General features: G+C 45.0%; 1 protein-coding gene across 4 annotated transcripts in view; it reads right to left on the minus strand.

Moving 5' to 3' along the window:
• Window positions 1-2988: 2988 nt before the first annotated feature.
• Window positions 2989-25667, minus strand: part of morf4l1 (mortality factor 4 like 1) — a 61493-nt gene continuing 38814 nt past the window's right edge. For 3 of the 4 annotated variants that reach the window (XM_070858558.1, XM_070858559.1, XM_070858556.1), the window contains 7 exons: window positions 22595-22620; window positions 20874-20962; window positions 17722-17823; window positions 9255-9346; window positions 8178-8350; window positions 7327-7411; window positions 2989-3340 (listed from right to left, as the gene is read on the minus strand). In XM_070858558.1, the coding sequence (XP_070714659.1) occupies window positions 3256-3340; window positions 7327-7411; window positions 8178-8350; window positions 9255-9346; window positions 17722-17823; window positions 20874-20962; window positions 22595-22620 (652 nt within the window). In that variant the 3' untranslated portion in view covers window positions 2989-3255. The remainder of the gene's footprint in view (window positions 3341-7326; window positions 7412-8177; window positions 8351-9254; window positions 9347-17721; window positions 17824-20873; window positions 20963-22594; window positions 22621-25667) is intronic. The other variant, XM_070858557.1, reaches the window with a different exon arrangement.

Consider the following 25667-nt stretch of genomic DNA (forward strand, 5'->3'; position numbering starts at 1 on the left):
CAGTGCAGTGCTGAGGGAGTGCTGCACTGTCGCCTTTCGGATTAGACATTAAACTGAGGCCCCGTTTACTCTCTCAGGTGACATAAAAGATCATTACTTCATTGGCTGCAAAGCGCTTTGGGACATCCCGAGGTGGTGAAAGGCACTATAGAAATGTAAGTCTTTCTTTTACATACATAGGCTTCTAACATCCAGTGGTAGGTCTTTGTTGAAAATGTTGATGTGGAATAAGGAACATAACATAGCATGGCTGATCTGATCTTGGCCTCAACTCCACTTCCCTGCCCGCTCCCCATAACCTTTGACTCCCTTATCGTTCAAAAATCTGTCCATCTCCACCATAAATATATTCAATGACCAGCCTCCAGAGCTCTCTGGGACAGAGAATTCCACAGATTCATGACCCTCAGAAGAAATTCCACCTCATCTCCATTTTAAATGGGCAACCCTTTATTCTGAAACTATGCCCCCTCGTTCTAGATTCCCCCACGAGGGGAAACATCCTCTCTGCACCTACCCTGTCAAAGCCCCCCAGAATCTTTCACGTTTCAATAACAAATTAAGATGCATTTACATCAGATTGAACCACAAGAATCAAAACGGCATTTTCATTTACTTAAGTCTGTCCTCACAATGTAAATACTCTACTACAGATAGTAAATTGACAAACTGAAAAGCTTTCATGCCTGAAACCCCTCAATCTCAAATTACAGGCCAGGTGGCTTGTACAGATGCCTATTTGTTCCTGATTTTGTTTCTTTATGAGCATTTATAGGTGCCCTTTTCAGTGCAAGATGACTGTTCCATTTATTCATCCTTGAACAAGCATCAAGTTTCAAGGATTAAGTGATTGCATTTTATAATCCATCTGCAGCACATTAGCCTGTGGGTGCGCATTTCTACAATACACCGTGTACATTTGGGCCCCAACAATGTAAAACTCAAAGGAGGTCGCTATAGCTGCCCTTGTACCTAATCACTGTGAAGCTCAGTAAAGATGCACGTTCACAAAAGCCGATTATATAGGGGTCATAGTCTCAGGATAAAGGGGGTGGCCATTTCGGACTGAGAGGAGGAGAAATTTCTTCACTCAGAGGTGGTGAATCTTTGGAATTCTCTACCCCAGAGGGCTTTGGCATCTCAGGTCATTGAGTATATTCAAGAAAGAGATCGTATATTTTTGGACTTGGAGAAACAAGGGATATGGGGACCGGGCGGGAAAGTGGAGTTGAAGTAGAAAATCAGCCATGATTTTATTGAATGGCGGAGCAGGCTCGAGGGGCCGTACGGCAAACTCCTGCTCCTATTTCTTATGTTCTTACGAATACTTAGCGAACAACTTTAGAAGGTTTTGCCCTAATTAGCCACAAAGAGCAGTCATGAAACAAAACATCGTTCTCATAAAAAGATTTTACTGGAATATATAAACAAAAGGATGTGATTTTTTTTACACATACAGCAGACGATTCTCACCAAGTCCTGATACATGTTGAAGTTGAGCATCGAACTGGACCTCCCATTTACAGTTCTCAGCATTGCCCATCATAGCCTTCAACGCACAAAAAACAAGACTGGGAGATGTCCACGGGATCATTTGTAACACAGCAGATTGTAAAAAAAAATTAACACAATTTTGAATATTGTACAACATTATCAAATACAAATGCAGATAAGACAATCTACAAAAACAGAAGGTTGATTTTTATTTTACATAGCTCTGCGCCTTTTGCAAGACTGACCGCCCCAAAAAAGATCACTTTACTGGAACGTGTAGCAAACCGACAACCCCTGTTCCCTGCAACAAGGCCAAACTGAACCAGGGCTGACAGGATTTGTTTCCAGTTGAACCGCCTGTGACTTCCTTCCCAGGGGATTGCACTCTGGTCACCATTGACCACGAGGGTTTTTCTACGCACGATTCATGCAGGAGCGGCATTGGTTCTCGAATAGTACAACTGTTGGGCATCCTACCTCCACCCCACCCCCCCCCCCCCCCCACCCCACCACCGCCATGCACAGGCTTTTGACACTTCTTTTGTGATTCACTGCAGTCCCTCTGTGCAAGTTGGTGTGGAGCTCCAGCAGCAGTCTGCGTCCCGGTGGCCTGGTGAGCGACTTTCAGCAAAGTAAGCTCTGATTAACCAGCAAAAGTTTCAACACAAAAAAAAAGCTTTGTACAAAGTTTGAGGATACAATTGATGGCCCTTTCCCCGATGGGCTAGTGGGTTACGCAGACTTACCAAGTGTAGTACTGACTGACCCACACAGACAAGGTTGATTCCCAGTCTTGGACTAACTAGCTTCAACCCACGCAGCCACAGCAGAACAGTCAGCCTGGGCTCTCACTTGATCACTGTTCAATGACTTCAAACCTCGACATGTGTACGCATGATATCGTTGACATATGAAGAATGGCTATCGGAGAAGGATGCTCAAACCGGTGGAACGTTACCTCCCCAGTGTGAGTCAGCACCTTCAGGAGAGGAGGAAGAAAAGGGAGGAGAGAAAGCAACACAATGTTTAAACTCCAGTCTCTCTTCTTTCCTGCCAAAATAATTCAATCGCCTTTTTCTTCAAAAGTTCACTTTTACAGTAATGTTCCTCCTCCTCAGGGATGAAGGAGGTCAGTGTTGGAGAATGGAACAGTTTTTCCCCTCTCAGCAACAAGCACTCAGTTGTGAGTTTTTAAACCCCCCAAAAAATCCAAACTGTTAAGTGCATTTTCCACAAACAGGATTAAAAATCCACACATGCAGCACAAAGTACATTAAAACCCAGCTTCTTATACAATCAAGAGCTGAAAAATGTCACAAAGATGTTTTTGGTTATCAAGGAACTCGCGTTCACCAGCCAAAACTAGGGTCATGGCATCCAAAACATCGAGAAGCAGAAATTGGATGACTACAGGAGAATCATGATCGGAAAGTTGTATTCGTTAAAAGTTTGTTTAAAAAAAAAAAATTGGAAGATTCAAGAACGAAGACGACAAAAATGTATTTGGTTTAATCTACGTTGACATTTTCCCCCAGAGAAATTCACCAGTGGAATGAATAACCGTCAATGCCAAAGTCCACTAAAACGGCTTACAAATGACACTTGGAACTTCATTGCTACAGGTACCATGGGCACGGAGTGCATTGATGTGGAGTGGTTCGGAAGATAACCTGTACAAAAAAAAGTTGCGTATGTGGGAAAATAAATCAAAAAATAAAATGGCAATAACCAAAGGATAAAGGCATTTCACAGCTACCAAAGTCACACGGCTTTCCGATGATATTCCGGTGGTGCAACTTCGTAATCACTTGGACTGAAGAGACTCGAAGCATTCTTCACCAAGTATCTGAAGGGGGGTTGGGGGGAAAGAAATTATAGAGTTAAAACAAACCTGAAACACAGCAATCAAACACGAAGATAGTTACCGAGATGGTTAGTGACACCCTAGTTTGCCCTCTCCGCATTCAATGATAAAGTCTTTCTTTGGAAATTCAAGTATCAAAGCAAACTCGGTCTCAATGCCAAGGACACAATCATCACGGAGAGCCTAGGAAAATGTTCCAAGATACGCATTAGGACTTAAGTGAACATAAGAAATAAGAGGAATATGCCACAAGGTCCTTCAAGTCTGCTCCACCACTCAGTAAGACCAGGGAAAGAGCCTCTCAGCATCTACACACTGTCAAGCCCTCTAAGAACTTTATACATTTCAATGAGATCACCTCTCAATTCTTCTAAACTTCAGAGAATATAGGCCCATTCTACTTAATCTCTCCTTATAGGACAGCCTTCTAATCCCAGGAATCAATCTAGTGAACCTGTGTTGCACCCCCTCCAAGGCAAGTATATCCATCCTTAGTTAAGGAGACCAAAACTGTGCACAGTACTCCAGGTGTGGTCTCACCAGAGCCCAATATAATTGGAGCAAGACTTCCTTACTCTTATACTCCAACCATTTGTATTCCCAATTGCTTGCTGTACCTGCATGTACAGCAAGCAATTTCAGTCAGGTCCCTCTGAACACCAACATTTCCCAATCTCTCACCTTTAAAAATGCATTCTGCTGTTTCATTCTTCCTACCAAAGTGGATATTTTACACTTCCCCACATTATACTCCATCTGCCACCTTCTTGCCTAATCACTTAAGCAGTCCATATCCCTTTGCAGTTTATTTACGTCCTCCCCACAGCTTCCTTTTCCACTTTGTGTGCAGTTACATGGGGCAATAGCAAATAAACACTGCCCTTAAGCTCCAGGGACTTTGCTCGAATTCAAGGCAGACCAATGAGAAAGACGACCATCTTCTCTAGCTGAGGGGTTGTGGGGGCATGGAGATGACCTTCACGAATTCGCAAACCAGTTTCCAACAGCGTCAGTCCACAGCTCAATCACTCATGTATTGTTACTGAACTGTACCAAGCCAAATTCGCAGCACTCACAGGCTAGACACAGTGTGTTAGATGCAGAGTAAAACCTATTACACTGTCCACAAAGTACCACCCATCATTCCACTGAACATCGTCATTTCCAACCTCTATCCAAGCTAGATTGGTAGTTTACTGATAAATAATACCAGTAGTTTCTTGCCCTGGATCCACATTTTTAAATTCCATTCAAATATTCTCATTTATAGTGGGAGAAGGGTCGATAACCAGAGGACACAGATTTAAGGTAATTAGAAAAAGAACCTGAAACAGGAGGGAAAAACAAATTACGCAGTGAGTTGTTAAGATCTGGAATGCATTGCCTGAAAGGGCAGTGGAAGCAGATTCAATTAACCTTCAAAAGGGAAATGGACAAATAATTGAAGGGGAAAGGTTTGCAGGGCTATGGAGAAAGAGCAGGCGAGTGAGACTAATTGGATCGCTCTTTCAAAGAGCCGACACGGTCACGACAGGCCGAAAAGCCTCCTTCTGTGCTGTATCATTCTATGATCCTATCCTAGCAGCATGCAATGGCATACCACTGCAGGGAGCAGCGCGTGCTGCTGCAGGAGGGAGACAGCTACAAAGCCAGGTCACTGATTGCAGTGCGGGCAGGCACAGCAGGAGGGGCGAAGGAGCCATGGAAGAAAGTGACCGGGGCCCGAGAGAGGCGTGAATCTGGGGCCCAGAAGAGGCGAGGGCCCAGAGGCAGCACGGGCCAGCCCACACTGCGATATGTGCGCGCACTAGGTCCATGCAACAGAGCTGGTCTCCAGTTAGTCTTGGGTAATCCTTGCCACTGGACCAAGACCTAGCTCGGTCAAGCCCGTGTGGTGGCTGGTGTGCAACGGCCACCCCACGTTAAAAAAATCCACGCACAGGCATCTTCCACCCTTCAACATGTAGTTCGGGATCTGGAATATCAGGTCCTTCATTGAAACACCTGTGAACTCATCCCTTTTTGGCGTGGAAGCAAGTCATCCTCGATACAAGCGACTGCCTATGATGACGATGAATGGAGATAACTTCAGCTATACACTTCGTTGCTCTATGTTAGTCTTACAAGGATTAATAATCTGGGAAAAAGTTACACGGTTGTTATTCAAATGAAGGGCTCATAAGAATAGCCAACCATCACCGCAGCCAAGTACTGAATGTTTGGCCTGGGCAAACCAATCCATTCATAAAGACTACAATTCCCAGTCCCAAGACAACGGTACAGAGGCTCATTCCAACAGCAAAGACTCATAACTGCAAAGTACAGTTGTAAGTGTGCCTTTAATTGTGTTAGAATCATTTCTTTAGTTGCTGTTCATTACGAATACTCAAAGGGCTTATAACACGTAATTCTAGGATCCGTGCACACACTAAGTGTAGAGCCTGTGCAAAGCGGTCTAAGCTATGCTAAACCTGCATAGCATAAATTGGGCGTTTAAGGCCCAGACTGCCTCCAGATTCAGGCTGCAATGTCTGTGTGAAACTCGCCACAGATAGAGGAAATCTGCCCCTCTCCTCCCCCAAAGAGCTGTTGAGGCTTGTGGGGGGGTCAATTGAAAATGTCAAAACTGAGAAGATTTCTGATAGGCTTACGTAATCAAGGCGGGTAAATGGAGTTAAAATACGAGTCAGCCATGATCTAACTAAATAGCGGAACAGGCTCGAGGGGCTGAAATGGCCTCCTCCTGTTCCTATGAAACAGAAGGTACTACAACTCCAATAAGTGCACAACCGATCAGCCTTTTTAAAGAACTATAATTGATAATTCCCTCAGATTTTGTTAAATGCCTTTCTTTGAATAGCGCTAACCTCGGGGGATCTGTATGAAAGGGGCTTCTGAACTCCAGACTATAAGGAAATTAAATAATAGGAAAAGAAAATTCAACAGAGTACCATACTGATCTTGCATAACATTTTCAACTGGGTGTTAATCCATCAACGCAAGCTCTCCTGCCCTCCCGATGCTCATTAAAAACCATTCAGATTTAAATTGCTGCATGGCACACTTTGAATACATTTGCAACATTAAAATAAAATCTATTTTCTACCGCACAAGTTCCTGGGAAATTTTGATTCAATCCATAAACACTTAACCGTTTCAATCCACTCTCTCACCACATCGAGGATTGCAAGGGGAAAACCGGATTTGTTTTGTTAACAAAGGCTTGAAGTTTGTGAACTTGCAATGTCTTGGTAACACGCCTGGTAAATGCAGGCGTACATATAAGCCTACTTTTACCAGTATTTTAAAAACATAGAAAAATTAAATTTTATCACAAATTTTTATATTAAGAACCCTGTCCATTATGGCAAGTTAATTTTTACCCCTATTAAAACAGTAAAAAAACTAAACAAACATTCAATTTCAGTTAATTTTAAATATGCGAGATTTAAAAAAATTTATTGTGCTGTGTCCCTGTGCTTTGATAGTAATGGGAGGTCATACACAGAACTCACCATAACTATCAATGAGAATACTTCATATCCAGGCCCACGTGATCCCAGGTCGCGCTAACATTCCTGGAATGTGTGAGCCCGTATGCTGGGCTGTGCATCGAGGCCTCGGACTGCAAGTATACGTTCCTCCGGGACCACTAGGTACTTTCGTAAAAAAAAATGTTGGTCGGAGGCATCCGCCCGCAGGAAGCATCCAACTGCAATTTCTGGGCCATTAACTCTTTCCCTCTCCACAGATGCTGCCTGACCCGCTGAGCATTTCCGGCTTTTATTTCTCAAAGTTTACATGATTTCCACTCGTCCATAAAGAAATCTTAATTTTTTTTGAATAAATGTTTTCCGCTATGATACTCCACACTGACTACCTCACCCTGTTGTGCTTTATTGTGATCATAGAAACTTACAGCTCAGAAGGAGGCCATTCGGCTTTGAGGATTTAACAATTCAACTTACTTTAAGAAATCGTGCAAGTAATTCAGCAGCAAGGCCAGACTCTTCTCATCCAGAGGTGTGTACGCCAACATTGCTCCTATTCGCACTGCCAGAGAGAAGCTGGACATTAGATCAGCGCAGTTGCGTTATATAGTATTTACAGCACCGAATCAGGCCATTATGCTCCACATGAGCCTCCTCCCTTTCGGATGAGACGTTAAACCGAGGCCCCGTCTGCCCTCGCAAGTAGACGTAAAAGATCCCACGGCACTATTTCGAAGAGCAGGGGAGTGATCCCTGGTGTCCTGGCCAATATTTATCCCTCAATCAACATCACTAAAACAGATTATCTGGTCATTATCACATTGTTATTTGTGGGAGCTTGCTGTGCACAAATTGGCTGCTGCCTTTCCTACATTACAACAGTGACTACACTCCAAAAGTACTTCATTGGCTGTAAAGCACTTTGAGATATCCAGTGGCCGTGAAAGGTGGTATATAAATCCAAGTCTTTCCACTTCATCTCACCCCATCAACATATCCTTCTCTTCAGAAAATACTTCATTGGATGTAAAGGGCTTTGGGACGTCCTGAGGTTGTGAAAAGTGCCGTATAAATGCAAGTTCTTGCAGATTCTTTTGTTGAATAAGGGCAGGATTAGACTAAACCGCACTCAGTAGCCTAATCCTCACTGCCTGTTCTCTAGTGAGGATGTGACCGGTTCGGGCGTGACAGGTTCGGGCGTGTTAGCAGAGGGCTGCGACCATACCCAGCACACAGGCACCATCTTCAGGAGGGGAAGGGAGGGCAGAAAGTGGGAAAGGTCGTTGTTCATAGCACTAAAACCAGCTCAGAAAATCAACGGAACTTACCGAACAATCGAAGGAGATGTGGCGCTCCATAAATCTGCGACATGGGTGCATCTGGATGGTCGGCCAAGATCTCTGCGTATTGTGGTCTCTCAAATTTGTACAGCAGTTGCGTCCCCAACATCACATTGAAATATTCCTTTATTCCTGCAACTACTTCGTTAACAGCATATTCCCTAAGGATAAAGAAAAGGCACTGAGTGACGAGCACAGATCCTATTCCCAGCTTATACTGGGATAAAACAAGGCACGAGTACAAGCACATAAAGATAGGTAGCAAAACAATCCGGAGATCGTGTGCCAGCCTTTAACGTCCTGACAGCATCTGTAAAAAGATTTCTCCCCTCTGGACTTTGACAATTACTGTAATTCTGTGCCCTCTGCTTATCGACCCTCGTAGTTTTCTCCAGGGCCAACCAACTGTCTCGCTCACCCTCTCTCCTTTGCTGCATTTCCTCGAGTGTCTGAAGATCGGTTTTATTGAAGGTGTGTGCTCACCCCTTCAGCCTCCTTCCATTGCCCTTCTCCCTGCTTCTGCTCAGACATGCTTTATAGTCTCACCTGAGCCAATGCACGCAGGACGATATTGTATCAGTCAACTATTCCAAGTCAGGAGTTCATCACACCGTCAACAGTATCCACTATGATAACCCGATGGAGTGATTGCATTGAACACTTCTGATATTTTTTTTATACAAGATAGTTAGCTGATTTTTAATTCCAAGCCATTCATCGAGGTGATGGAGTCTGGAACAATCTCACAGAATGCACATCCAATGTCAAGCTCCCCAGGTCAGGTATTGTACATTTATTTCAGAGCAGCTCCGGCTGCCATGAGCTATTTTCGATCTTCAATAAAGCCATTCTCATTATCTTGAATGAATATAGGAGAAAGGGACCCCCCCGCTTCCCCACAGAAAGGCAATCCCAGCCGACAGGGAGTAAGCAGCTGTTTTTATCTGTTTCTCCAGGGGTCCCACCTTAAGTCACGGCAGGAGATCCCGACGGAAATTCCAGACATAGGTTTACTGCATTATTTTGAAAGCAAGTTATACCACACTGCAAACGAAATTCACTCACTTGTTATTGTCTGTGTTCCCACGCGACTTTTTGTAGTTGGCATACTCTTCCAGGACTGTGTCGACATTCTTTTTTGCAGGCAAGTGGAACAGCTTTCAAGAGAGGAAAGAGTACTCAATTAGGTTATATAGCCAAAGTATGCAAATCTTGATCAATATAAATTTACAATACAACACTCTTCCTCAATTACTAAAAATAGCAAACTATCAATTCTGCCAAGGATTTTCAATGATGTTGTCTGAAAGGTTCAAAATCCCTGATGATTAAATTTCTGTTGTAGATTGATTCTATGTTACTTATCCAATCTATGGCAATAATTCCTGGAATGCTGCATGCATAAAGAATACAGCAGCACAATTACCAAAATGTAACGTTGAGTTTTTATCACTTTTGAACACGACGGGTTTCAGTAAGGGCCTTGTTAGCATTGCTTCAATGACATTAGCAGTGATTCAGTGCGACGCTGCAGGAAATGCCAGGGACAAGCAACTAACATGTCACACGTTTCCACCACTTCGCGAGTGAAACTGGTCTGCAAATTATTCGGTCCACTGACAAGACCATTGACTTGGCCCAGATAGAAGCAGGTCGTGTCCATGGCCAAAAACAGATAGTCGATTGGATAGTATTACAAAGCACCTACAGCACAGAAACAGGCCATTCAGCCCAAAGAGTCCATGCCAGTGTTTATGCTCCACACGAGTCTCCTCCCAACCTTCTTTATCTAACCTCTGTTCCCTCGACACCGATTCCATCCCTCTCCCCAACTCCTGTCTGAGGCTGAACCAGACGGTTCACAACCTTGGTGTCATATTTGACCCTGAAATGAGTTTCCGACCACATATCCGCAGCATAACTATGACTGCCTATTTTCATCTCTAACATCGCCCATCTCCGCCCCTGCCTCACGTCATCCGCTGCTGAAGCCATCATCCATGCCTCTGTTACCTCTAGCCTCGACTATTCCAACGCACTCCTGGCTGGCCTCCCACATTCTACCCTACATAAACGAGAAGTGATCCAAAATTCGGCTGCCCGTGTCCTAACTCGTACCATGTCCCACTCACCCATCACCCCCTGTGCTCGCTGACCTACATTGGCTCCCGGTTAAGCAACGCCTCAATTTCAAAATTCTCATCCTTATTTTCAAACCCTCCATGGCCTCGCCCCCTCCCTATCTCTGTAATCTCCTCCACCACCCCCCCCACCCAGAGATGTCGGCACTCCTCTAATTCTGCCCTCTTGAGCATCCCTGATTATAATCGCTCAACCATTGGTGGCTGCTGCCTTCTGTTGCCTGGGCCCCAAGCTCTGGAACTCTATACCTAAACCTCTCCGCCTCTCTACATCCCTTTCCTCCTTCAAGACGCTCCTCAAAACATACCTCTTTGACCAAGCACCTGCGCTAATTTCTAATTATGCAGCTTGGTGTCAAATTTTTAATTGCGTAATACTCCTGTGAAGCGCCTTGGGGCGTCTCACTACATTAAAGGCGCCATATACACACACACACACAAAGTTGTTGTTGTCGTAACCTCAAACATATCCTTTGAGCCCTTTCTCCCACACTTTAGCAGTACGGAAGTTTTGCTTAATCATTTTCGGATAGATTAACTTCGCAATCAATCTCTTTACAAGAAATCATTTGACTGAGCTCACTCTCCTGCTGCCATTGGTCCAACACTCCAGTGATGTCATGATTTGTTTTTTTAAAACCCATTACCACATTCTAACAAATCGCAGTTCATTCCATTCCAATCATTTGTTATCCAGTTGTCTCGACTTGCAGTTTTTTTAAGGAATCAAAATAAATTTAAAACTATCCTGGTGTACAATTATAAACCAACGACTTTAAGGAACTAGAAAATGCTGGAAACACTCAGCAGCTCAGGCAGCATCTGTGGAGCGAGAAACAGAGTTAATGTTTCAGGTTGGTGACCCTTCATCAGAACTCATCGACCTGAAACGTTAACTCTTGTTTCTCTCTCCACAGATGCTGCCTGACCCGCTGAGTATTTCCAGCATTTTCTGTTTTTAATTTCAGATTCCAATATCTGCAGTATTTTTCTAAACTAGTTCAGTTTAAAAAAAACATATTGAAAGCCATGTAAAATAAGATGGACCAAACACGTTAGTGACCTTCAGGCAACCTTGAACTCCTCAGGAACTATTCTGTCAAATCGTTGACCATTGTATAAAATCTCTTTCTAGATTCAATTGGGTCTGGGAGACATTTTAAATATTACATGTTAACCGATGAGGACACATCTCCCTTCAAATTGTCCCCCTGAAACATCGCTCTTCCCCAAGGAAATCTGTTGCAGTACTGCATTATGAATAGTGTTTATTACATTCGAGCAGCTCAATCTATACCATTCCCAAGGGTGTGATCTCAAGGGAACTAAAGCACATCATTGCAAAGCAAAGTCATTATAAACTTCACCTTGTCTTGCAGGATGGAAAAAAAAAGGTAGAAAGATGTGGGCAGAGCTTCTGTTATATCCAAGGGACTGACCGCGGAAGCAGTTCACGTTTTACTCGGATATAAAAGTTACAGCACAGTTAGGTGGCTTCCTCTACTCTGGCCCAAAATGTGCCATTTATTCTGTGGCTCGAACGAGATTGCTAATTTAGTGCTTTTACTGCCAGGGGGCTCCTGCTTATTCAGAATTTCGATCAAGGCTGTGAAAATTCTTTTCAACTAAAGGCTTACAATCAGCAGAGGAAACCTCCATCCCGTTAGTCGGAGGAGAATCGGAACCCAGGTCCGGAGATGAAAGGCCAGCATCGAACCCCACACCATCAGTTCCTCCACCTGTTTAAGGGTTAACTTTTTATGTATGTGCCTTCAAAGCCCATGCATTGATGCACTACCAGCATGTGTGTACTGCAGGAAACTCAAGACTTTAATATACAAGCATCTCAAAATAAATTCCTTAAAATCTGTTCTCCGTAATATTGCTTTAAGCAATTCAAACCGAACTACAGATCCAGAAAGGGGAAACAGAAAAACGCTTGTTTAGCATCCAACAAATCTGCCAAATGAATCATTAAATAATAAGGGAACAAGCAACCGATTACAGACATTATAAAGAGTGGAAAGATCATTAAATTAAAAAGTCCAAAAGGATACATCTACAAGTCTTTCTGTTTTCTCAAGTTTTAAAAAAAAATTTGCTTTGCAGGACTGCTTACAATGGCACCCATCAGCCTGTTCCGACCGGCCAGCCGTGCACTTGTGACACTGCTGGTCCATATGTACCTTCCCATCCCCAGTCACATTCATGACTCAGTGCTTTTCAAGACCTCGGGAAGTCCCAAAGCGCTTTACAGCCAATTTTGGGAGTATAGTCACTGGTGTAATGTGGGAAACACAGCAGCCAATTTGCACACAGCAAGCTCCCACAAACAGCAATGTGATAATGGCCAGATCATGTGTTTTTAAAGTGATGTTGATTGAGGGATAAATATTGGCCCCAGGACACCGGGGATAACTCCCCTGCTCTTCTTCAAAATAGTGCCGTGGGATCTTTTACATCCACCTGAGGGGAAAGACCTTTCATCCGAAAGACTGCACTTCTGACAGCCTAGATTTTCACGTCACTGGAGTGGGGCTTGAACCCACAACCTTCTGACTCAGAAGCTACCCCGAGCCATGGCTGACACCGAACTAGCTTCTGACCAACTGTGGGCACGCAAAGCTCAGGGGTGCAACTCGAGTGCAAATTTCGCTCATACACTTGATGGTGCCGACTCCAACCCACCGTATAAAAGTGGGCAGATTCAGATACAAAGCAATTGGGTTTATATGAAAATAGCTCAACAGAAGCAGCTCTAACAGTGTGTCCACAACTGGAGAACAGATATTCCCCGTTTTATTTTTAAAGGAAAAAAAAAATCTTCACCACCATATTTTCATGGTGCTAAAGGAGAGATAAGGGAACGTGTGACAATGCTTGAACTTTACAAAAGTCAAGAAATAATTTGAAAACAGCATGTCTTTTTTGGGAGCAACTTTAACCTTTCCTTTCCTGAGCTTGTCTGCTGGAGTTCTGCACTTAATCATCTGATCAGCAGAATGGATGTGTTGCAATGATACAGATCAATGGGGCACCACTGGAGGCCATTGCTCTATTTAACTCCTTTAGCACGATATCGCACATCAACTGCAGCTTACCCTCGCCCCTCAGGTTCTTGACTAGGACACACTAAAATACATCAAAATAAAAGTTTCCTACCAAGTTTACAGGAGTACATTATCTCTACAAGCAGAGGTTTATTTATCGTTAAAGTCTCTGAACTGCCGCATCAGAGGACACATACTTTTCCAAAACTATGACTTACGAGGATCTCATCACACGCAGGCAGAGGTCCCTTCAGTGACAGGACAGATAAACCTGCGGGTTGCTGTATTACGCAGAGATTCTTATTTACAACCACAGGTCAATGAGCATCTATTACACAACTTGGTCCAATCTGGGCAATCGGCCTCAGTCACCTAGCAGGACAAGGGCAGCAGGCTCATGGAAACACCATCACCTGCAAGTTCCCCTCGAATGCACATACCATCCTGACTTGGAAACATATCGCCGTTCCTTCATCATCGCTGGATCAAAATCCTGGAACTCCCTCTAACAGCACTGTGGGAGCACCTTCACCACACGAACTGCAGTGGCTCACCACCACCTTCGAGGATAATTAGGGATGGGCAATAAATGCCGGTCTTGCCAGCGACGCCCACATCCTGTGAATGAATTCTAAAAAAATCTAGCTTGCTGGCCTTGGATACCTCAAAATATATTCTTTTGTTTTACAACATCCGAGTTACCTTAAAACCAAAACATTTTTCTTGTTAAACACTAAGGCGGCCTGTTCTTGAAAGGAAAGAGAAGCAAGGAACTTCAAATATTGAAGCATTAAACCAAGACCACTTCAGGTGGATAAACATCCAAACGGTAGAAAGTTCTCCAGGTGTCCTGGCTGACATTACCCCCTCACCCAATGCCTCAAAAACAAGGATTTAACTGATGATTGATCTCACTGCGGATTATGGGATCTTGCAATTCTTAAGTGGGCTGCTGTGTTTGTCTGCATAATATTCACAGCACTTCAAAACAATTTAGTGCATGTGAAACGCAAAGTGCTTTTGAGACATGTGTGATTCGGAGCAATTCATAGTTTTTATTGCAGCTGGTGCCAAGTCATGTACAACTACTGCACACACTTCCTGACTAAACAATTTCCACAGGTCAAAAGAGACAGGTAAATTATTCAATGAAGGGCATACAAAATGTGACAGGTTAGAGAAAAATAAACCAAGCAACATGGGAAACCCTGCAAACATTCAACTGACCGTCAACAGATAGAACTCTCAATCATTCTGTCACAACACATTGCAGCACACAAGATCTGCTTGCCAGATTTCAGGAGTGCCCACTGCATTGCCAGGGATGCAGGTTCCGGTATGGAGCCCTGTAATGAACTGGTTTCTGAATAAAACAAGACACGAAGTTATCTAAGATTTAGTTGGTAATCACCCACCCTAATCAGCAACATAGAATGATACAGCACAGGAGGCCATTCGGCCCAATGCGCCTGTGCCAGCTCTTTGGTAGAGCTACCCAATTAGTCCCACTCCCCTTGCTCTTTCTCCCATAGCCCTGCAGCTTTTTCCCCTTCAAAATAGTTATCCAATTCTTTTTTGAAAGTTATTGAATCTGCTTCCACCACTCTTTCAGGCAACGCATTCCAGATCATAACTTGCTGTGCAAAAACATTATTTCAAGTTGCCTCTGGATCTTTTACCTTCGATCGGTGTCCACTGGTTGCCAACCGTTCTGCCCCTGGAAACAGCTTCTCCTTATTTATTGTACCAAACCATTCATGATCTTCAAAACTCCTCGTAACCTTGTCTGCTCTAAAGAGAGTGCTCTATAAATCTTTTGGCTCTTGAGAGCTGCTTAACTAATTTTTTTTATTCGTCCCTGGATGTGGGCGTCGCTGGCAAGGCCAGCATTTATTGCCCATCCCTAATTGCCCTCGAGAAGGTGGTGGTGATCCGCCTTCTTGAACCGCTGCAGTCCGTGTGGTGAAGGTGCTCCCACACAGTGCTGTTAGGGAGGGAGTTACAGGATTTTGACCCAGCGACAATGAAGGAAAGGCTGATATATTCCCAAGTCAGGATGGTGTGTAACTTGGAGGGGAACGTGGAGGTGATGGTGTTCCCATGTGCATGCTGCCCTTGACCTTCTTGGTGGTAGAAGTCGTGGGTTTGGGAGGTGCGGCTGAAGAAGCCTTGGCGAGTTGCTGCAGTGCATCTTGTAGACGGTACACACTGCAGCCACGGTGCGCCGGTGTTGGAGTGAATGTTGAAGGTGGTGGATGGGGTGCCAATCAAGCTGGCTGCTTTGTCCTGGATGGTGTCGAGCTTCTTGAGTGTTGTTGAAGCTGCACTCATCCAAGCAAGTGGAGAGTATTCCATCACACTCCTGACTTGTGCCTTGTAGATGGGGGAAAAAGGCTTTGGGGAGTCAGGAGGTGAGACACTCGCTGCAGAATACCCAGCCTCTGACCTGCTCGTTGCCACAGTATTTATGTGGCTGGTCCAGTTAATTGGATTTGTCCTGATTTTTGTGGACAGGACATACCTGGGCAGTTTTAAACATTGTCAGGTAGATGCCAGTGTTGTAGCTGTTATGGAACAGCTTGGCTAGAGGCGTGGCTAGTTCTGGAGCACAAGTCTTCAGCACGACAGCCGGGATGTTGTCGGGACCCATAGGCTTTGCTGTATCCAGTGCACTCAGCCGCTTCTTGATATCACATGGAGTGAATCGAATTGGCTGAAGACTTAACTTTGGTGATGGTGGGGACCTCAGGAGGTGGTCAATATGGATCATCCACTCGGCACTTCCAGCTGAAGATGGTTGCAAATGCTTCAGCCTTGTCTTTTACACTTGCATGCTGGGCTCCACCATCATTGAGAATGGGGATATTCATGGAGCCTCTTCCTCCCATTTAACTGACCACCACCATTCACGACTGGATGTGGCAGGACTGTAGAGCTTGGATTTGGTCTGTTGATTGTGGGTTCACTTAGCTCTGTTTTTAGCATGCTGCTCAGCATGAATGTAATCCTGTGTTGCAGCTTCCCCAGGTGAGTACCTCATTTTTAGGTGCTGCTCCTGACATGCTCTTCTGCACTCTTCATTGAACCAGGGTTGGTCCTCTGGCTTGATGGTAATGGTAGAGTAAGGGATATGCCAGGCCATGAGGTTACACATTGTGGTGGAATACAATTCTGCTGCTGCTGATGGCCCACAACGCCTCATGGATGCCCAGTTTTGAGCTACTAGATCTGTTCTAAATCTATCCCATTTAGCACAGTGGTAGTGCCATAAAACACAATGGAGGGTGTTCTCAGTGTGAAGACAGAACTTCATCTCCACAATGACTGTGCGGCGATCACTGCCACCAATGCTGTCATGGACAGATGCATCTGTGACAGGTGGATTGGTGAGGACGATGTTAAGTAGGTTTTTCCCTCGTGTTGGTTGTCTCACCACCTGTCGCAGGCCCAGTCTGTCAGCTATGTCCTTCAGGACTTGGCCAGTTGTCAGTAATGGTGCTACCGAGCCACTCTTGGTGATAGACGTTGAAGTCCCTCAACCAGAGTACATTCTGTGACTTTGCTACCCTCAGTGCTTCCTCCAAGTGGTGTTCAATATGGAGGAGTACTGATTCATCAACTGAGGGAGGGCCGTAGGTGGTAATCAGCAGGAGATTTCCTTGCTTTATACTTGTCCTAAAGCCATGAGACTCCAGGGGGTCGAGAGTCAATGTTGAGGACTCCCAGGGCCACTCCCTCCAGACTGTATACCACTGTGCCACCATCTCAGGTGGGTCTGTCCTGTCGGATTGCTCAAAACTCCCATTAAGGAAGGGCTACGAGCCCCATGCCCAATACAAGAGGGCCATGTTTCACCAGACAGAGCTCTTAGTGACGAAAAGCATTTTCACATTTGTGCTTATTCAGTTCGGATCACGGGACAGCAGAGCCTGCGCTCTGGTTCCCCGATGACAGAATTGCGGACCAATGAGATCGCGGGGCTACAGCTCTGCCACCAAGATAAGGAAGCCCATTTTAGCAACAGAAAGGCAAGGAGCCACAAACAGACCCCCTCAACCCCAGCCCCCTACCCTCACTCACGATCTGAACAAACCAGTGACAATGAGAAAGTAAGAAGCCGAGAGTCACAAAGTATTTACAGCATAGAAACAAGCCATTCGGCTCCACGGGTCCACAGTGTTTGTGCTCCCACCCCATCAATATATCTTTCTATTCCTTTCTCCCTCGTGCACTTATTTAGCTTCCCCTTGAATGCATCTATGCTATTCGCCTCAACTCCTCCCTGTGGTAGCAAATGCTGTTGTACCTTCACGGTTTGAAGTGATCTGATGGAGTGCTTACCTGTTTTTGACGTGTGATCAGGTCCCAATCGTCCACAAGCCACGGTTTCAACTCCTCTGGAATTTTAACCTTTACTTCTACTCTGTTCATAAATGTCTCCTCCTGCAGAAACCAAGAAATGACCAAGTTACGGTTTCTCCTCAGATGTACATTTCAATTGAACGCATTGCACTCTGCAGTCTCGAAATATGCATCTGCAGTCATACAACACCCGACATTGGATCCCTTACTCAATATTGCTACCATTACAGGAGACACAAAAACAGGTTTCCCCCCTCCCCAAAGCCTCGACTAACAACGGTTCAACAAACATCAGGTCCCAACCTATCTTTCAGGGGTGGAAGTTATGCTACAGCTGTACAGAACTCTGGTTAGACACCATCTGGAGAACTTCATTCAGTTCTGGTCACCGCACCGCAGAAAGGATATATCGGCCTCGGAAGGGGAGCAGCGCAGGTTCACCAGAATGATACCGGGGGCTGAAAGGGTTAATTTACATGAGGACTGGCTGCATAGACTGGGCTTGTATTCCCTTGAATGTAGAAGATTAAGGGAGGTGTTTAAAATGGTTAAAGGATTTGATAGGGTAAATAGAGGGACACTGGGACTTTTTCTTCTTGTGGGGGTAATCCAGAACAAGGGGTCGGAACCTTAAAATTAGAGCCAGGCCGTTCAGGGGTGATGTCAGGAAACACTTCGTCACACAAAGGGCAGTGGAAATGTGTGACTCTTTCAACGAAGTTGTTGAGGCTGGAGGAAGGGGGTCAAGTAAAAATTCCCAAACGGAGATAGATACGATTTTTTGGTAGGTATGGGTATGGAGGGATATGGAACCAAGGCAGGTGGATGGAGCGGAGACACAGATTAGCCATGATCTAATTGAAAGGCGGAATGGATTCGAGGGGCTGAATGGCCTCTTCCTGTTCCTGTGTGTGAGCCTAGATCACTGGAGAGAGGGGGCGGCGCATCAAATTCCATACAAAAGCAACTCCAGCTGAATAATAAACAGGAGCAGGACCCAATCTGATTTCCCCCAGTCATTAACCTAGAGACCAACACCTCTAATACTGCTAACACAGACCCCCTTTAATAGCTTTTCCATGCGATTGCCCGATTGTTAAAATAAGAGTTTTGGGACAGTACAATAAGCCTTTTCAAAGCTCTAGCTCACACAATGCAAACAGACCAGTAAATAAATAAAACACAGTACTGGAAATACACAGCAGGGTCTGTAAAGAATCAGAACGGTTACAGCACAGAAAGAGGCCATTCAGCCCGTATCGGTTCTCTGCAGGAGCACTTCAGCCAGTCCCACTCCCCCACCCTTTCCCCGTAGCCCTGCAAATATTTTTCCTTCAGGAACTTATCCAACCCACTTTTGAAAGCCACGATTGAGTCTGCCTCCAGCGCCCTCTCAGGCCGTATATTCCAGATCCTAACCACTTGCTACGTAAACATGTTTTTCCTCCTTTCGCCTTTGGTTCTTCTGCCAATCATCTTAAATCTGTGTCCTCTGGTTCTCAACCCTTCCCCAATCGATTCACTCGATCTACTCTGGCCAGACCCCTCATGATTTTGAACACCTCTATCAAATCTCCTCTCAACCTTCTCTGCTCAAAGGAGAACAGCCCCAGCTTCTCCAGTCTATCCACGTAACTGAAGTCCCTAATCCCTGGAATCATTCTCTTAAATCTTTTCTGCACTCTCTCCAAGGCCTTCACATCCTTCCTAAAGTGTGGTGCCCAGAAATGGACACACTACTCCAGTTGAGGCCAAACCATCGTTTTATAAAAGTTCTTCATAACTTCCTTGCTTTTGAAGCCCAGGATCCCGTATGTTTTTTTAAAACTGTTTTCTCAACCTGCCCTGCCATCTTCAATTTGTGCACATATACTCTCTCTGTCTCAGCTCTCTCTGTTCATGATTAAGTAATGAAAAGTTAAACCAGCAGGTAATCAAAAGCCAATAAGGACCTGCTGTTAGCAGTTGTAGCGAATTAATCACAACTCAATAGGACCTCCTTTGGTGCAATATCTAAATACACCTGGAATTGTTTAGTACTAGTTCTTTTCCATCCATGAGGAAATGCCAATTTTGTCCCCATGGTTTCCCTCCACTCCTGAAAGTTGTCATTTTCCTGAGCCACTGTGCAATGGTTGCCAGGATACCGCTCTCAAGTGGCTACAGGCCATCCTGGACTGTGAGCATTGATGGGCTACCCAGCAGTGAGGGAGGAGAAATCGAGGTCTGGCTTTGTACTGCCACTATCGAATGCCCAAACAAGTGCACTTGCTAGCAGCGATTCTTGGACAGTGATCAGGAGCAAAAACTATGGCCGACTTTTCATCTCGCTGGCTCAGGGGCTCCAAAAGAAAAACAAACTTGCATTTCGAAAGCACCTTTCACGACCACCGGACGTCCAAAAGCGCTTTTCACCAATGAGGTATTTCTGGAGTGTAGTCACTGTTGTAATGTAGGAAATGCAGCAGCCAATTTTCACACAGCAAGCTCCCACAAACAGCAATGTGATAATGACCAGATCATCTGTTTTTATTAAAGTGATGTTGGTTGAAGGATAAATATTAGCCAGGACACCGGAGAGAGCAGACGGGGCCTCGGTTTAACGTCTCATCCGAAAGACGGCACCTCTGACAGTTTAGTACTCCCTCAGTACTGCCTCTCCAACATTGCAGCGCCCCCTCAGTACTGCCCCCCCAACAGAGCTGCACTCCCTCAGTACTGCCTCTCCGACCGCACTGTAGTGGAGTGTTAGCCTAGATTTTTGCGTTCAAGTCCCTGGAATGGGACTTGAACCCATAACCTTATGACTCAGCGGCGAGAGTGCTGCCAACTGGGAGGGAACTGGGACCAATTTACTCATGGAATAGCTACCATTAAAATGCAACACTTTGAAAGTATGTGTGTAAGTATCCAGGCTTCAAATATATAGGCTTGTGTTACTTACTGTAGCAAAACACAGCAGAATACAGGCTGTTGCCATTGGGCATTGCGGAAATGCACTAGCACATGCAGGAATCTGGGGTCGAATACCACTTAGGATTTCCGTTTATACCAGCTTCAATTCTGGCTCTGCTGCTCTGGATGTTAAACACACATTCAGTCACTGTGTCACATTCTAGCAAACTACATACACTTTCCATTGTGGGGTCCACTCTTGCCCTCTTCTTCCTGGGTGGTTGTGGCGTTTCACTAGTGCTACTTCCATCACCAGCTGTGGGGGCTAAAACAAAAAAAGGCCAAACAAGTTATTTACAAATGAGGCAATTTACTGATGTTACAAACACTCAACCATCACAGTTGTTAACCTGTGGAATTCTCTTTCGAAGAGAGTTGTTGATGCCAGTTCGTTGGATATATTTCAAGAGGGAGATGGATATGGCCCTTACGGCTAAAGGGATCAAGGGGTATGGAGAGAAAGCAGGAAAGGGGTACTGAGGTGAATGATCAGCCATGATCTTATTGAATGGTGGTGCAGGCGCGAAGGGCTGAATGGCCTACTCCTGCACCTATTTTCTATGTTATCATCAGCTGCAGCACTGGTTTAAAAAAAAAAACTCATTAAATTATTGCCCGTTGGACAGTATTTAATATCTACATCTACAATTTGCTGGCAGGACGGTCAAGAGATTTGGGGCCAAATATCATTATTTAGGCTTTTTCCTGGTTAGCTTTGCAATATTCGTTCAGCCCCAGCTAGAATATTGTGCCCAATTCTGGGCACCACACTTTAAGGAAGGATGTGAAGGCTTTGGAGAGGGTGCAGATCTACTGGAATGGTTCCAGGGATGAGAGAATATAGTTACGTGGAGAGACTGGAGAAGCTGGGGTTGTTCTCCTTGGAGCAGAGAAGGCTAAGAGGAGATTTGATTGAAGTGTTCAAAATCATGAGGGGTTTAGAGAGAGTAAATAAAGAGAAACTGTTCCCAATGGCTGAAGGCTCGATAACCAGAGGTCGCAGATTTAAGGTGATTGGCAAAACAACCAGAGACGACATGAGGAAAAACATTTTTATGCAGCGAGTGGTTAGGATTTAGAATGCATTGCCTGATAGGGTGGTGGATACATATTCAATAGTAGCCTTCAAAGGGGAATTGGATACATACTTGAAGGATAAAAAAATATACTTAACAACTGAGCATTCACAGCTCCTTGGAGCAGAGAATTCCATTCATAGAATCGTGGAAACTTGTGGCACAGGAGGCGGTAATTTGGTCCGCCGTGCCCATGCTGACTCTTAGAGCCGTCGTGCTTTTAGTCCCACAGCCCATTACACTTCAATAAACTCCACGCAATAACGGTGTTGCAACAGAGCCAAGGGAGCATTGTAACGTGCAGTAAGTCAGGCCACCAATACACCAAAAACACATCTTTGGCTACAAATCTAAAAATGACAATGCATTGGTTTGCAGTGTTACAAATACAGAGTATCGCTCAGTAATTAGTGGGCGCTGTATGGCTGCCATCCTACTGGCAAGAGCGCCAATCTAAATGTGTGCTTTAGACACAGGATTCCTTTAACTTGTCCGTCTCAAGTGGCCTACTTGGGGAAGCTGGGAAAAGCTGGATAAAAGGGGAAGAGAACGGTCACTCTTGCCCATCTCAAGGACATTTTTCTCTATTCATTCGCGGGATGTGGGAATCGATGGCGAGGCCAGCATTTATTGCCCATCCTTAATTTCCCTTAAAAACAGTAACAGTAACTCTTGGGACAGGCAGGCAGCTTCTCCAACAACTGAGGGGATAAGCACTGATGCAAGATTTTCTTGTACGCAAGCAATTGGCCTCTCAACTGTTTGAGGCTTTTATTCACCAATGAAGTTATGAATCAGAGCTGAGTTTTAAGTGAGCTTACCTTTCTGTTTATTCTTCTTTGTTTTTCTGAAAGAGAGAACATTTGGTAATTACGTACGCCAAAAGTAAACATGATTCTTTAGTCTAGTCAACAAAGAAGCACCTTCCAGTGGTAAAGCTGCAGATAGATTTTACTGCACCAACTTCAGAGCATGCACTGACTGAGACGGACATGCCTAGCATCATAATCAGGTACAAAAACAGGTAAGATCTACAATTTAAGTTTCCATTGCAACAGAGACTTTCTAAAATTATATAATCATGCTGCAAAGATGACACACCATCTGTTCTCTCACTTTTTTTGGGGGTGGGAGGGGATAGAGCATTTATTTCACTGTTGCAACAGGTATTCCCTCACTCTCCTCCCACCCTCGCCAAACATCACCTCCTTTACACAGCCACTGGCATAAAGCAACTGGACAACTTATGCTGGACAAGCATAAGGACAACTGTCAGAGCAAACATTCCCTCCAAAAGAATTCCTATTAACTAATATATAAAGAATCATAGAAACTGCAGCAGGAGGCCGTTCAGCCCACCAAGCCTGTACTAGCCCTTCAATTGGAGCCATCTACTTTCACTCCACTGTTTAAAAAAAGGAGGCTGGGAAAAGGCTGCATTCTCTGCAGATACTTATTCAATTGTAAACGATGCTGCCTCAAGTCACTTGCAGCAAAACCTTCCATGTTCTGACAATCGTCCTGGTGAAAAGGTATCTTCCTTCACCTGAAAATGTATCTGTCCACCATGGTGGCCGGGCACTCTAATTCAAACAAGCTCAGCGACATGAGCGGTGCGGCATGTTTTAGCACCAACCAATTATGTGCAGGCAGGTTATCTTCAACTGGGGGGGGGGGGGGGGGGGGGGAGAAGGAGAAAGGAGGAAGATGGGGACACTACTGATTTATTTCCCTATATTCCCTCGATTTCAAAATTCTCATCCTTGTTTTCAAATCCCTCCATGGCCTCGCCCCTCCCTATCTCTAATTTCTTCCAGTCCCACAACTGATCCCCCCTGTCCCCCACCCGAGATGTCTGCGCTCCTCTAATTCTTCCCTCTTGAGCATCCCTGATTATAATCGCTCAACCATTGGTGGCTGTGCCTTCTGTTGCCTGGGCCCCAAGGTCTGGAACTCCCTGCCTAAACCTCTCTGCCTCTCTTTCCTCCTTCAAGACGCCCTAATTTCTCCTTATGCGGCTCAGTGTCAATTTTTAAAATCTCATAATACTTCTGTGAAGTGACGTTTCACTACGTTAAAGGCAATATAAATATAAATTGTTATGGTATATCGAATTTACATTGCTGAACAGTTTCCAATGGAAGCAGTTCGACAACAAGACTGTTCATGTACTGCAGGACGCACTTGGCAATACCCGATCTGGGCATGTGCAAGATTGGCACATGCAGCAGCTGCCCAAAGAAACAGAAATCACACTTAAAGCAACTGAACATGCACAATCCTGCACAGGCATAATGACTACATTTGTCACCTTTCCATTCTTCCCAGGGAGCTTCTTCGATAGTGAATAGTTAAAAATACACTGCTGTTCTGCACGGAAGAGGCAAGACGTCAGCCAGCCTGTAGTCAGAATAAAGTGGCAGACCAGAGTCATTTACCTTAAAGGCCAGTGGTAGGAAACTAAGCTGTGCGAGAGGGGATGGTCCCTTTCTCTGGAAGCACTGGTGTAGGGGAGCACCAAACAAAGCAAGACAATGCTCGGGTGCCTCTCAAGCTGTGCTAGCACGGCAAAACTCATACTGAAACTCCCAGAATGTTTCATCGCTGTGCTTAGCTTCAGTTACTAAACAGCAGAGTGCATTTGGGAACTTAGAAATCCTGACAAAATAACAAAACCCTCGGTAAGCAGTTCATTAAAAACGATCATTTCTGTTTCACTCAGTTCCTGGCATGAAAAACTGGGCCAGGACTTGCAAACTGATAACCAATACGCCAAGTTCCCACACCGCTTTCCCAAGCGTTCCAGACAAATTCCTGATAATTGTGCATTAGGGACATCAGCTGCCTGCTCGAATATTTCACCCACTCCCCCACCAAACCTCCCAATACACACACATTTAAAGAATCTCCTGGAATCAGTTTCAGTACGTGGGGTTTGGCAGTTCATTTAGCGATCTGTGCAACATCTTTCTTCTGCAAAGCCATGCCAGGATCTCGTGAGATGGTCCAAACGGAAAAAACGAGCGCGCAAAAAACCATCAGGCACATCACACAGGCACATTAAATATCTGCAGGGACACGATGATTATATTTCACCAGTGCAGCGGAGGTATTGCAAATCAGCCGGTCCCCCCCCTCCCGATGGCTCAGTTGACGCTGGGTCTCATAGACCAGGTAGGCTCCCAGATTCAACCCCAGGTCTGCGCTGGGCTAATCTCAGCAAGCGGTGGGCAACAGTTGACCCTTTAGCCAAAAAACAAGACACGGATCCTGTTGCTAATCATTATTTGGTATCGCCTGCCATCAGGTGTGTAGCGGCCGAGCGATGACGAGATTGGGTTTGAATATTCGATACATCTCATGATAAACTAAGACTAACATTCACTGTCTAGAATTCTAAATTATTACTGCTACTCCGTCTGGCCGACGTAGATGCAGAGTAGCAACTATAATTTTACATTGAGGCGGTCAAGTCAGATAATTGTGTGAGGAGTAGCAGAGTGTGTCGCTGTGATGCCTCCTTCATATTTGTAAATGGGGCATCCCTGCCTTTGTTACCTCTAGACTTCACTATTCCCATGCACTCCTGGCTGGCCTCCCACATTCTAACCTATGTAAACAAGAGGTGCTCCAAAACGTGGCTGCCCGTGTCCTAACTCGCACAACGTCCCGCTCACAATCACCCCTGTGCTCGCTGACCCACATTGGCTCCCAGTTAAGCAACGCCTCGATTTCAAAATTATCATCCTTGTTTGCAAATCCTCCATGGCCTCACCCCTTCCTATCTCTGTAATCTCCTCCAGCCCCACAACTCTCCCCACCCACCTCTCCCCTACCCTTCCTTCTCCCCCATACCCATCTCCCTCCCTCCCTCTTCTTCCCCCCCGCCATTCC

This window comes from Pristiophorus japonicus, chromosome 17, assembly GCF_044704955.1.
Source record: "Pristiophorus japonicus isolate sPriJap1 chromosome 17, sPriJap1.hap1, whole genome shotgun sequence".
Lineage (NCBI taxonomy): Eukaryota > Metazoa > Chordata > Chondrichthyes > Pristiophoridae > Pristiophorus > Pristiophorus japonicus.